The sequence below is a fragment of the Thermobia domestica genome, chromosome 7 (assembly GCF_964235325.1).
Source record: "Thermobia domestica chromosome 7, izTheDome1.hap1.1, whole genome shotgun sequence".
Lineage (NCBI taxonomy): Eukaryota > Metazoa > Arthropoda > Insecta > Zygentoma > Lepismatidae > Thermobia > Thermobia domestica.
Window position 1 is genome coordinate 60,724,495 of NC_137460.1, and position 14,820 is coordinate 60,739,314.

Here is a 14,820-nt window from a genome sequence, read left to right on the forward strand (position 1 = left end):
GTGGGCCATGTCGATTTTTGAAGAAAATCATCCGTCATTGGCAGTATGGCTGAAACCTAAAGATTTATATTCCAAAACCTTTGGCCATGTTGATTTCTAAAATCCTCCATACTGTTTGTTATGGCTGAAACCTAAAGGTTTATATTCCAAAACCTTTGGCCATGTTGATTTCTGAAGGAAATCTTCCATAACAAAAACAATTTTACTAAAAAATTCCAAATAGTTTTGGGACATAGTGTGACTAAAATATAACTTTCTCAAAATTAACATGAAAAATAAACATTACAACTCATTAGCATACAAGTACACAATATAGTTACGATTCATAAACGTTAAAATATTCGCTGAAATGTTACTAGACAATAACATACACTAAAAAAAAAATCTAACCTAAGAATACACATGGTTAGTTACGGGTTACTATAAAAGAAGAAGAGAAATGAAAAACTATATTTTGCGATTGATGGCGAAAATACAGTTAGCTATGGAATATCCAATGGATTAGCCACATCCATTTTTGCAACAGATCTGCAATTCCAGGAAAAATTGCCTCCTGAAAAAAAAATATTTATATTTATCCCCATAAAATATCCTACCCGAAGAAGTTTCCCTACGGTCGTTCAGTGGTCTAGAGAAGACGAAAAAAAATGTTAATTAGAAATTACAAGAAAGTATAGAAGTTAAACATATTTCCGCATACATATTAATATGAGGGGAAAAACGACCGTTCACCATCAGAATATCTGTTCATATAGTTCCTTCTAAAATAAAAAGATTACTGCTTTCGTTCGAAGAATTATACTATTCACACGACATTCCTGCACACACTATTACCAACAAGGAAATGTCTGATTCACTCGTTTAAGGCTTAGCCTACTTTCCGTTCTAAACTTTTCTCTTCGAACAAAATATATCATGTCACATCCTGGAAATTCAAATAAAGTCAAAATCGGGTAAATGACGTAAATGAGGTTCAACATGATTACAATAAACACTTCAAGATGAAAACGAAAATCTAAGATTAACACTGAAAAAGAAATTTAACATTGATTATAAGTGTAAAGTTTCATATTCTACGCATGAGATTACCTACTAAATTTCAATGACAAATATACAAGTGTACAGTATATATAATTAAGAACTAAAAATTTTCTTATCCTGGGCATTTCGATACATTCCTTTAAAAAAATCTAAAAGAAAATCAAACATTAATTGTGAGTTATACGTATGATAACATGTTTAAAAATTTGGAAAGTGGGAAGGGATTCTAAAAAGATTTTTTTTTAATCTTAAAAAACAATAGAAATATATTATAACGCTAAAATATCTTCCCACTAGCTGAGGTACGGATATCTCGCCAAGATATCAAATTGCTTTTAAAATGCAATTCCCCTACGTATATAATACGTTAATTATTTACTAAAAAATTTAAATTCGAACATCTGAAATAAAACAAGAAAAAATTAATGACATTAAACTAATAGTAAGTCAGTGATAAGGTTTGCAACACAAATGCACAGCTGACTGAGGTACGAAGCGCTACACAGAGCAAAGACACACACATACACACACACAAAGAATCAATCAGCTGTGTGTCGTCCGTCATTCATCGACATTAACAGGTGATCGAAAATGCAGGGATTATCTTATCAAAACAAAGGAAGAAAAACGTGTTATCTATTCTTTGCTGAACAGTTAAAAGCTAGAAGCAAAAAATGAGTTTAAAAGAAATGCGTAGTTTTTCTTTTCGTGTCCAGGTGTTCTATCAAAAACTAAAAGCAAAAAGGAAAAAAAAATGAATACATGTTTATCGCTTAGAAATGTGTCGCTCTCCTAGGAGAAAAATTTGTATCAACACACAAAGTCTTAGTTACTTTTTTTTTTCTTTTTCTGTGATTACTGTTTCTGCTTTGATAATTACGGTTTGTTCGTCTATTCCTACAATGATTACTACTCCGTACAAATCTATGCTTAATGTCGCACAAGTTGCGGTTCCTGTCTAGTATGTGATAACTCAGGCTACGTGGCCGTGATTTACGACTCCTTCTGTATCTGTTATTCTTTCGTATGCGCTCTCGGTTCTGATTCCCTTTAAATTTCGTATTGTTTACGCTCCGGTCTGCGTATCTTTGCCTATTACAATAACTATAAATTCTTTTGCGCTTTTTCAATCTGTGGTTTGTGACAGCTGTTTTTATGCGCTTACGACCTCTGTCGTCTACAATCATATGTTCGTGGATTTCACTACTTCTACTACAAGTGGCGTCACTAGATTCTGAATAGATAAAATCGTTACCAGATTTGTTACGAGGTTGGTTTAGGCTACCTGTCTCTGGTTGGAATTCAGATTCCTGCGTTTCCTTTTCATTAGGAGTGTTAGTCTCTAGCTCTGGTTCCAATTCCAATGTTTTGTTTACGCTAGGAATATCAGTCACTAACTGAGGTTCAAATTCCGGTGTTTCGTATCCAGTAGGAACATCTGACTGTAACTGGGGTTCAAATTCCGGTGTTTTGCTTTCAGCGTTTTCCGTTTGCTGACTATTTTCACGAAACACATCCCGTAAAGCGTCTACCTTCTGACCTAATCCACTCTTTGACTCAACGAGATTCTCTTTCAAGCGAGCACAATCTCTTTAAACTCAACACAGCTCTCTTTAAAATCAACTTCACTTTCCTTTATGTATCTCTCAATTTTTTCATTATTTTTATCTAGCTTTCGTTCTAACCTATCTAAATGCTTTTGAAAAACTGAAGCTATCTTAGTAAACAAATCTGCTTCATTGAATGCCATCTTGAACAAGATAAAGCTTAAAACATACAATTAGAATAAAATATGCTATCACAAAACATATTATTAAAATCACCTGCAAGAGAAGTTTTTTTTTTTTTTTTTTTTTTTTTTTTCAGATTACTGGTTCTAAGCTGGAAAAGAAGTGATATATTAAAATATTTATCTTATGAGTATTCGAGCACCAACGGTCTCGATTCGGGTCGGTAGTTCGGGCGTCATTTATTTGTAACCAACTATAGTTCGAGTCGCTGTTCGGGCGTCCATTTATTTGTAACCGGCTGGAGTTCAAGTCGCTGTTCGGGCTGTCATTTATTTGTAACCGCCTGGATAAGCTGGTCGCTGTCCTTGGCTCGTGGTATTACCAATAAGCATACTCCTGATACTTTAACTTAGCTGGACAGGACAACGAAGACCTCTCCAAGAAAGGTTACAAACTGTTTCCCAAAAAGCTCGTCGGTCTCAATAATGAGATGAGCATTAGGCGCCGAGAGGTTCGGGTGTCTCGTCTCGAAAACCTCACGGACGATCAGACAGTCATCCAGACCATAACGCACACAAACATCACTCATACAAACAACGAAAACACACTGGATTAATTGACACTATACTTATTTATTAGAACACTATTTTGAAAAAGAAATAGCGAAGAGGAATGGATACAACACTGAACACTGAGGATATATATCAATTTTAGTCGCTGAAATCACGCTTTGCCCTTTTCGGGTAATATAGCCCTTTATATATATATATGATTACAATTGAGATATCACTACAAATTCTTCTCTCACACCCTTGACACACTTGGGGGGTAGCACTGGGGAAAAGTTGTCTGGATCGTCCCACGATGAATCCAGTTGTTACGCTGAACAGTCCTGCAGCGTAAAGGTGAATCTTCAGTAAAGTAACGAAAAGATCTCCGCAGTGGAATACTGATATTGGAGGGCGCGTATATAACTTTTTAAACGCACAAGGTCAGCGGACCTGGGATTTCACTAGTTGGGGCTAGCCGTAAGAAATCGTCCTTCACCGGCTAAATAGCTTGTGCCCCTTCACAAAACTTAACCAACGCAACGGGCGTGGTGGTTGCGTACAACACCGGAGTCGAACTCCCTGAGCATCCAAGCTCAAGCTACGGGTTGCAATGATCAACGGAAAAGTGTTGGCAGTTCATTTCAAAAATCACTCAGTTACTCACCTGTATGCACATACAAACAGAATATAGAAAACAATTTATGTTAATTTTAGCCAACTGCCTATAATGCACTAGACACGGCGATAACACTGGCGTGAGAAAGTACAGATAACGGGTTACGAAACAACACAGTTGGTGCCACTTTGGCTACTGGGACATCTGGTCAGCCCGTATTTCTCTAATCTATTGTAATGTTTCCATAAACGATTAACGAAAGCACTTAATTCAGTTCCAAATAGCTGCAGAATATATACTGTGCATATAATAAGTCAGGGAGAAACACTGAAATGGTTAGTCACTAACTGAAATGTTCTCACTAAAAGCAACGTTTTAAATATATATATGAAAAAACGATGAAAGACTTCTTTGTCCAATTGTGTGGGAAAGAAGCAATTCCCACCAAAGAAAGAACTTATATGCGTTGCAGAATAAAGTATAAATCGAAAATAATAATCACTGTCTTTACGAAATATACAGAATGTCCACAAAAATCCTTCTATAACCTGGTAGCGGTTATAGGAATATCACCACTCATCTCAGCGACAGCGAAAACTATGGATTTGACACTAATATCGGTCATTTTAGATTATTTTTACATGTTTCGGTATCCCCTTCCCCCGGCGATACTCGGCCCGCAGCCGAATGAGGTGAATTTGGAAGGTATTGCAATCGGAGTTTCACCGTTGATCTAAGCGACCGCGAAAACTATGAATTTGACACTAGTATCGGTCATTTTCTACCACTTTTACATGTCCGGGTAAACGCTCCCTCTCCCTGAGACCCCTTGGTTCGATTTTTTTTTTTTAAAAAAAAAAAAAGAAAAGAAAACGCTTCGTCTTGGTCTGGGGCCTGGGCCAAAGTACCCGTGACCAAAATTTGGTAAGTCGGTCCACTCGTCTGGTTCTTAGGCCACACACACACACACAGACACAAACTATTTTAATTAGATTGGAATCCTTAATATGTTCTCTCTATTATGTGGAATCATGATTGATAATGAATATGTTTGTTCAATATTTGGAAATACTACGATATTGGAAATGCAAGTATAATTCGGATGTAATATAATAATAAATGAAATTAGTGAAATAGAGTTAATTGTATTTATGGTTGAGTATATGTATCAGTCTGCGTAACAGTATTAGCATATAGACATTTGGAAAGTTATTCGGTATATATATATATATATATATATATATAATATAAGGTAAAGGTGCAGATTAAGAGGTCCACGACCGAACATTCTGAAGAACTTAACTTTGACTAGTGCAGTGGGCAACGGCAAAAATTAATTTGTTTCCATTGTATGTATTATAACTTGTATTTGTAGATATTTTGAGCTTCTTTTATGTAGAGAGATAAAATACAAAGGAAATAATGAAGACACTTCTCACTGTAGTGCCCTCAATATTTATTTATGAATTAATTATTGTATTTCGGGAACCAGCGACTCTTCATCGGTCAAATGTCGAAAAATATAAATAGGTATCAATGAATTTACATAACATCATAACACATGTTTTCTAATGAAAAATTCTGTTTAAAGGTAGTTCATGACAGCTAGTCAGCAATTATTCTCGTAAAGAGCACTTCAGAACTCGGCGCTAGTTCTTAAAACATTCATAAAAATAAATATTACTACGAAACAGAATATAAAACATACTAAGTTATACTGTTTTAGTTAAGTATAAAAAGTGATACTACAGTTTTAATGTGAAATAAGTGTGCCACATTACAGGTGATTAATTATTAACTTGTTACTTCCAGCCTGGTGAACGTGAGAACGAGCCCCTCACGAAGCTTTGGTTTAGTCAACTCAGTTCAAATCCAATGGAACTGATTATGTCCATATGTCGACAGCCATTTCCGGATCTTCGCCTCGCAACGTTACAGGTGTTGGAGGTAATGGCGCAACAAAAGTGGGGACAATTGGAGATGAACAATTGCCCAGGTAAAGTAATGCATATTGAAAATAATTAATACACAGGAAGTTGAATTGATAAATTGCCATAGATTAGACACCTAGAAAAGTAGGGAAAGTTGTTTGAAATATAGCTTTAGGGGTCTTGGAAATACAATTTATCATAAGGATAATGAAATAAAGATTTCTGTAATGGGCGGGATACATAGGAAGAGTCCTGGTTTGGAATATTTTGTGAATAAACCATTGCGAATAACCGTATTTTCAAACACGTTCAATCATGAAATTTTTAGTTATTTCATTTTCTTAATACAAAACAAGCCTCATATACACTGGCCTGTTTTGACAAACCAGATGATGTGACATCCAGTGATGGTCTTTTGAAATCACTCAGCTTGTCTATGAACCATCTTGAGGGATTTAACCAACAAAGTGTTAGTTAGGCTTCCATTTATCTGGTTCACAGTGGGCACCCTCCGGGGAAGGCTTCCCACCAGTTTCTGATAAACACCAGGCATTATGGTCGCCCGTTCCTCCCTCGTCAGTACCCATTGTTGTCAGCGAATTGGGACGATTCAGACAAGACTTTAGACACACTCCAATTTATCCTACAGATGTTCGATGAGAGTGAAATCGCGTCTTCGTGTAAGCTAGTCCAGTCATTGCACAGAATTATAGCCATATCACTTCGTAACATTATTGAATCAGTGGCAGAGAGCATTGCCATCTTGATAGGAACGTGATCCATTCCGTAGAACTGCCACAGTGTGGAAAGTACAGAGTTGTCTAAAATGTTCAGGTATTGTGCATTATTCATACTACCAGGGTCGACAAGTATGTCACCAGAAAGCACACCATAGCACTATCACCACTGAATTTCACTGTTGGCATAACACAGTCATCTGAGAAGCGTTTACTGGATTGAAATCACATTCGAACTCTCTTACCTGACTGAAAAGATATGTACCTTGATTTAATACTTCCTTACAAGTTTCCATTGGTCCACTGTCCATGTTTTGTGGGCGTTACATTATCCCAGTCGAGCCATCTGGGTGGTTCGGTTGATATTTGACTCTTGTGCAGCAGCTCTCCTATGAAATCCATGGACACCCAGCTGCTTTCTTACAATATGGAGCGAAAGAAATGTGCCCGTCGCCGTTTGGCACTCCTGAGGGATGACACCGCTTGACAGCGAATTGAGCATACCACCTTTGGAATATCTTCTTGTACTGGTCGACCAATGTGGGATACCAGGGTCGTTTCACGAAACTGGCAATACCTACACTCTTAACAAACTAGGTATTGTGACATTCAATAATGGCAGGCCTTTTGAAATTACTCAGCTTGTCTGTGCGCTATCCTGAAACAAACTGAACTTACCAACTCTCACAGTCACCGCCCAGCCTGTTTTTATTAGTCCATGGGCTTTCCTGCATTTGTGTACCGGGAAGAGCCACTCCTGTACATAAGTTGGAATGCCCAGACATATATATATATACATTGGCGGATCCAGGATATGATCAAAAGAGGGGCTAAACCATAGTTTGCCGCTTTATCCAGTGTAAAACAGGATTTAAGCTCATTTTATCCAGTGTATACCTGAGTGTCAAGGGGGAAGCTATAGCCCCCCCTTGGATCCGCCCTTTTATATATATATATATATATATATATATATATATATATATATATATATATATATATATATATATATATATATATATATATATAGGGTGTTTAATAAGTAATGGTCATAAATTAAACCGTAGATAGTACACGCCAAAACTAACAAACGCTTCGTAACGGAGATAGGGGCTGTCAAAAGTGTGGGAAAATGAAGTTTAGAGACGAATATCTCAAAAAGTATGAATCGGACAGAGGGCGGTCCAATGAATGACTATCGAAGTAAGACCTGCGCTATGTAGAAATGCATGGTTGATAACTCTGCAATGTGCGCGCAAGAGATTCCCCAAAGAAACGGAGGGATTCCCGGAAAATTGTCCAAGAAAAGGGGTCTCGAGATGAACATCGTAAAAATTTCGTAAAAAACTACCATCAAAGAATTCCATTGGATCACAGTCAACAAGAGCACATTACTGCTGCAGTGCAAACTGTTCATAAGACTATCCTGAAACGGGCCTGGAAGGAATTGGATTATCTAATTGATGTATGCAGGGTAACAAAGGGGGTTTACATTGAACATTTGAAAGTTATTCTATTAATCTTGTATATGTAAAGAGACATACTTATTGTTCATGGCAATACTTTTAAATTTTGATAATAGTACACTAACATAATTATTAAGTATTTTATAATTATTAAGTAAGTAACTCGTATTTTAAGTTGTCTCCAGGTATCTGGAGAAGGACTATGTTCATTGGATTACCCACAAATTCGTTAAAGAAGTATCCAAATCAAAGGAAACTAATAACCAGAAATAATGTAGTTGTATAGCCCGCTCATACGTCATACATCGTTATGCACAGATATGATAAATAGTGGCGTCACGACATTACTAGTATACTAGTTCCGGAATAAATACCAAGGATAATGTTTTTATTCTCTTATTCTCATAACACAACATATTAGAATAGAGAAGGATTCGTATATCACCATAATTGGTTTAATAGGGAATAAAGTTTAGTGGCAGGCTGTGAATCTCCTGGTTTCGTAAACAGTGAGCAGTCGTTTTCAACTGGCCGATGTAAGACATATGAGCGGGCTTTTACAGTCAGAACCAGGACAGAGACAACAGGTTGAAGAAAAAAGCGAGGGAAAGATGTAGGTGGAATTAAATAAAACAAGTATTGGCAGTGTAGGATTAGTCATGAATCTACAAGTAGTATATTTGCCAAATCATCGACTACACCTTATTTGCCAGTCATCACTTTCTTTTATCAACGCTTGATTTTTCTGTCTTCTCTTTGCTTTCTCTGTGCAGTTTACCGAAAATATGAGTAGCAGACTGACGTCACAGAGCATCGAGTTGGGAATTACTGCTATGGAGCAATCTTTTTCAACTGGATGCTGTGTGACATCGTAATTTCTTCTCCCATTTGAGTATATAAGGCCCATTCAGTAAACGGTAAGATTGGTTAAATACCTCGTGAACCATTCGTTGCAACAGACTGCAACTAGCGGGTCTTGTTGCATTTGCATGCTTTTTCGCGCGTACGCTAGTTTTATTAATCTTCAAGACACCATAATTATAATGAATACGTATATACAACAGTGCCAGGTTTTTCATGTGGTAAAGAATGAAGAGTTTTGATGAGCAGCGTATTTACGTGAAATTTTGCTGTACAAACGCGGAAGAACTGAACAAAAGACGTTCAAAATGCGGGGAGGGCTGTAAGAGCAAAAGTCAATGCTTTTGAGAGATTTAGGCGCTGCAAATCGAGCAGAACGTCGGTGGAAGAAGACGACAAACCGGAGTCGTAGCTAAGAGGTGGCCAGGAGAGGCTCAGCCCTCCTGAAACGTTCAGATCTTTGTTGGTATGTATATATAAATCTAAGATAAACACAAGTTACTCCCCGTCCAAATGGTCTTGGCCCCCTTGTGTTGTGGTTACGAGTGTGTTCCAGACTTGGACAGCTTTCCACATGAATAGACGCTGACCATGTCGTGAATATGCATACTTTGATTCGTGCAATGGAGATTTGGCTGACGTGGCATTTGCGTGATAATCGGAATATACTGAACTGTGGAGACGTAATCTACGATGCGGGCACTGCCGTAGTGTGCCATCGTCAGTGGCAGTTCTGGGCGCACTGCTCTCGACTGTACTTACCTCTTCTAACGTGATCAATAACTGTGCCACTGCAATGTGCGAAGCTGCTGCATGTTGAGGATGCCCTTAATTGAAATCACGATCTATAGTGGGCACTTGTATCCCCCCCTACATGTTGACGATCTCGATGCTATGACCGACTTCTGCAGGTTTTCTCCGTATACGAGATTATTTAACATTAGTCTAATTTTAATTACGTTTGATTTTTGACTGCCCCCGCCTCTCTCTCTCTCCCTCGCTCTCTAAGATTGTTCCAACCTGAAGTTTAGTAAATTCCGGTGCCTGCAGAGATCGTAATATTCCGTATGAGAACCTTTATCTCCCACCAATAGCCGGATAATTCTCGGAGAAAGAGAAATTAACTTACCGTAGATGTATAAATGATCAAAATTGAATTAAAATAAAAGACACATGACTTATATAAATATTGCGTTACTGCTTAAATATGCAAGTTAATTATTTGACTGAAATCGAACTTAAACGCATGAAGATATTGATAAAAAATGTAACTTAAAGTTGTAAATATAAACATTTACAATATACCAGAAAGAGAAATACCACAGTACTAATTCACAATTTATACCTTTATACCTTTGTCTCGTGCATGCATGCTTAAAATTTTATACTATTACCTTTGATGGCCTTATAGATTGAGGAAAAAATTTCATAGCATTTTTTTTTTTTTTTTCTTTAACGTACGGCTTCTGTTATATGACGCCTATGATAGTGGCGAAAGGGAATATTCAACACCCGCAAATTAAGATTCGACAAAGATCGGCTGCATCTTCTCTTCTCAATTTTCAACTACACAAGATTCCGCTTCCAGCTGCTGCTTAGACAATTGAACTGCCATCCAAAACTATTCCTCGTCACTTCCAACATACTTGGACGATATTGCTAACAACTCGAATCAGCTTGTGTCGCCTACCCACTTTAAGGTCTTGTTTTCTAAATATTTTTTCCATATCCAAATGGTAAATAGACGAGCAACTTCGCCTATGCAAATACACAAATAACAGAGAAATCACTTTGTGTGAGAAACTAATTTCCATGTACGAACTGCGTAAGCTGCTCTTTTTTTCTTTAATGTTCAATGCATTAATCACAACGATGGAAACCTCGGCTCTTAAGACATGAGCCAGAAGGGCTTCAAAGGAGCCCGCGGAGGCGAAATCGCTTTGCTGCACGTACCCGTAGTTCAGGAAGAACTGAGGAGTCAAAAGCTCAAGTCCTGCTCTATAAAAGGTCAGTTCCTCCCTGATTGGTCAGTTTTCATAAAAGGTATGACACTGTAGTTCGTTTTCATGAGAATCTATATGTGAGCAAAGTTCTCAGCACCTAATAGAAAAATGATATCTTTGTTTTCTACTGCACGTGTGGCAAAAGTTATCAGAGTCAGGGCTTCGAATAGTCGCTACTGGGACTGGAGGTATGGTCGGAACGCAAAAAAGGTCGGATTATCAGAAAATACAGAAAAATACGGATTTTCACCACTAAACAACGAGTAAGCGTAAAAACTGCACATTAGAGTACAGAAAACACGCACAACGAAAGAAACGATACAAGACATGACGAAACACTAAAGCGGACAAGCGGTAACAACAAGTAACAATGCTGCGACGACAGTAAATGACAATCGGCTTCGTGAGTCTCCGACGAGTCGGGATAAAGTTCAGCTCGAGCACGGGCGGACGAGAGGAGTTCTAATACAATGTGGCCTAAAAGTAGGTATACAGTACCGATCTGATCGGCTCATGGTATTGTTGTCATTTACTTACTGTTGTCCATACAGGTATTGGCGTAGTTTAATTAGATGTTCGTAATTTCTTTTTACTTATACTTGAAGCTCGGAACAGACTGAAGCAGTAAATTCCTTCATTTTAATAAATTGATTCATGAAGGTCTATACACCTGCTTTTGGGCCAACCTGTATATACAGTGTGTCCCAGGAGGAAGGGCCAATATTTTGGGAAATGGTAGTATGGATTATTCTAAGCAAAAATGTTCATATGAATATAGGTCCTAATATCAACGGTTTGTGAGCTACGTTTTACTTTATACTAGTAACCATTTTTTACTTTATATTGCGTATTGCTCACCCTGTAGTTATTCTATAGATGTGGTACATAGCGGGTTTGAAAGGTGATGGAGTGACCTTTCTAACGATATACAATGTGTGGCAGTGGTATCTTTGAAAGAGAAGTTATTCAGGGATATTTTGGAATCAGTATTTCATCCAATTTCTTTAAATAACCTTAACTTTTTCAAATTTTCCTCAATAGTTTTCTTCCAAAGACAACACTGCCACATGCTGTATACCGTTGGAAAGGTTATTCCATCATCTTTCAAATTCGCTATGTCTTACCTCTGTAAAATAGTTACAGGGTGAACAATACGCATCTAAGTCAAAAATGGTTCATAACCTGTAGCTCTCAAATCGTTCAGATTAGAACCTATGTTCATATGAACTTTTTTGGTTAGAATCATTCATACTACTATTTCCCAAATATTGTCCCTTCCTCCCTCCTGGGACACGATGTATATATATATATATATATATATGATTTGAGCCTCCCAAATCACGGTCTCAATACAGTCGGCTTCGGCTGATGGCATGACTCAGCACCTGGAGATAAATGTTTCATGTGAGTATAACTTCAAACTTATTACAGTTGCGTGAAATCTGATTACACCATTGAGCATCTCTTTAAAATTCTAGCCTTGTTTCATATATCACTTGACTCCCTTCATATTTAAACTTTTTGAGCGAGATCCAAAATGGCGGCCGTACACCTGACACGCATCATAAATGTTTCCCCTTGGCCTTATGTGTCCCTACAATTACCAATTCTGGCTAACTACACTCGCTTTCATTTTATAAAGAGTGGCAAGGGACTTTTGACTCACCCTGTACAGTAATTTTCCATTTAACGGACTAATTGGAGAGAAAGTGTATCAGCAAAATCCGAAGTCCGTTAAATCGCGAGTTGTGTTACGAACAATACGGCGTGTCCCGTTTAGAACTATAATAAATGAAAAATTCGTTAGAAAATAAATTAATGACGGGAAGCTTGTATCACTGTAAAGAGTATCTCGAGAAGCTTTTTTCGTTTTTTTTTTTTTTTAAATAAATACATCAGGTACCAATTGCGTTTGCGCACAACTTAATCGCCTGTCGCCCATTAGTCAGTAGTTATGCGGAAGCCACAATAGAAGGTATTTTGCGTGTTCTCACTGACAGAATTGAAATCTGTGCAGTTTGTTCAGAGAAGTTTGGACGTGCATCAATATGGCTACTCCAACTCTAACCCGGAGACATTCTCCAAGAAAATGGCGCTCTATGTCATTTTTGTATCGTTGTCAAGAAGTTTCTGGATATCCATTTCAATAGAAGATGGATTGAAAGAGGTTCAGAGTTCATAAGATGGTCCCAACGACCATCACATCTTTCTCTGTAACTTTTTCATGTGGAAATATGTTAAGGACCAAGTTTATTGTATACAGAATTTGGAAAACTTAGGTGAAAGAATTATTGTTAGAATTATTGTTGTACTTTACGGATGCATGAGAACATTTGAATTTAAGTGGTCTATCGTTGTGACATTTTGCCATGCAACAAACTGTGCACACATTGAAGTTCGTTAATTTCGTTGATTTGTAAAATAAAATAAAATAATGGTAATAATAATTAAAAAAAAAAAAAAACAGTTGCTATACGTGGGTAAGAAATTCGGACAATAAATCTAAGTAAATAAGTTGTGCCATTTTCATTTGTTATAGTCCTAAGCAGAACACGCTGTATTTAAAATAGAATGATATACTTGAACGCATGCAAAATATTATTAACAGAAAACTCCTTACAACTGCGTATTACAAGGGTTAAAAAAAAAAAAAAAAAAAAAAAAGTAGTGTTGTGTATACGAACCACTACCATATTACAATTGCATCCATCGCCGTGTATTTTTAAAAATTTGGTCGAAGTTTTTGCGTCAACAGTTTCTTTCCCCTAACTACATTTGCTACCTAATCAAATTCTATTCGGGGTCTGTTAAATCGAAGGTTAACTGTATTATTTTAGAAGTGAAAACAGGTTAAGCCCCCAACTAAACAAAGCAGGCTTTTGAATAAACATGATTTTTTTTTTAATTTATCTATCAGTCATAACAGTTGGCACATTATTAACTAATAATATTATTAATATTTATTTTTGCAGGTTTTGTTGAATTCCTATTGGACCGTTCCATCGAGACAAATAAACTATGCAAAGATGCCAAATATGCAGTAGTTCTCACCCTTGTTGAATCTCCAACTGCTTCGTCGGTCTTCAGCAATATAATATTTGCTAAAATGCAAGAATTTGTGGCAGAAGGGCCATTTTTCGTACGTACGCAAGCAGAAGTTGCAATTGAAGGTGCCTCATGATTTCCTGTGTGTATTAACATTATTCAGCAAGCTATGCATTTAAAAACACACGTTATCGTTAAGTCTCTATGCAATTTGAAGAGTATAAATTGTATAAATGTTCATAATAGAACTAACATGTTAAAGTTACTGAAGTTGACTTAAATAAAGTTTTATAAAACTAAAAAAACAGACTGTCGATTCACCAGCAATCGTTAAACTAAGGTATTAAGTAATGTGGAAATGTTATTGACATTTCGGCAACGCCGCTGTCCAAAGGCAAAAGACAGTTTTTGCAGATTTGACCGACAGAGTAATTACAGCAGGCAAATCATATGTTTCATGGGGCATTAAGTGGCAAAAAAAAAGTCATATATATTATATTAGCAACGTTAAGTACGAAGGGTAATAAGAAAATAAGGTTACAAAGCCACCAGTCAAATGTGTATGTATTATTTCATACAACCAATACAGCTAACAGATAGAACATACATTAGGTTATTTTTCGACGTAGTCTCCATATAGGTTGACACACTTGTCGCATCATGGAATGAGTTTAAAGATTCCCACCTGGTAAAAATCCTGCCCTTGCGTTGTCACGAAGTGTTTCACCTCCTCGTCAGAAGAGGAGCGACGGCCTCCTAAGTATTTCTTCAAGTGTGGGAATAGGTGAAAGTCTCTTGGAGCGAGGTCCGGGCTGTGGGGAGGATGGTCGATACTGTTGCAG

At 37.1% G+C, this 14,820-nt stretch overlaps 1 protein-coding gene across 1 annotated transcript in view; it reads left to right on the forward strand.

The window, feature by feature from the left end:
* The window catches only part of LOC145690155 (26S proteasome non-ATPase regulatory subunit 5), a 50,353-nt gene extending 36,081 nt beyond the window's left edge, over positions 1 to 14,272 (forward strand). The window contains exons 7-8 of the mRNA XM_081764765.1: positions 5,751 to 5,934; positions 13,906 to 14,272. Coding sequence (XP_081620891.1) covers positions 5,751 to 5,934; positions 13,906 to 14,114 — 393 coding nt within the window. The 3' untranslated portion in view covers positions 14,115 to 14,272. The remainder of the gene's footprint in view (positions 1 to 5,750; positions 5,935 to 13,905) is intronic.
* The last annotated feature ends 548 nt before the right edge of the window (positions 14,273 to 14,820 follow it).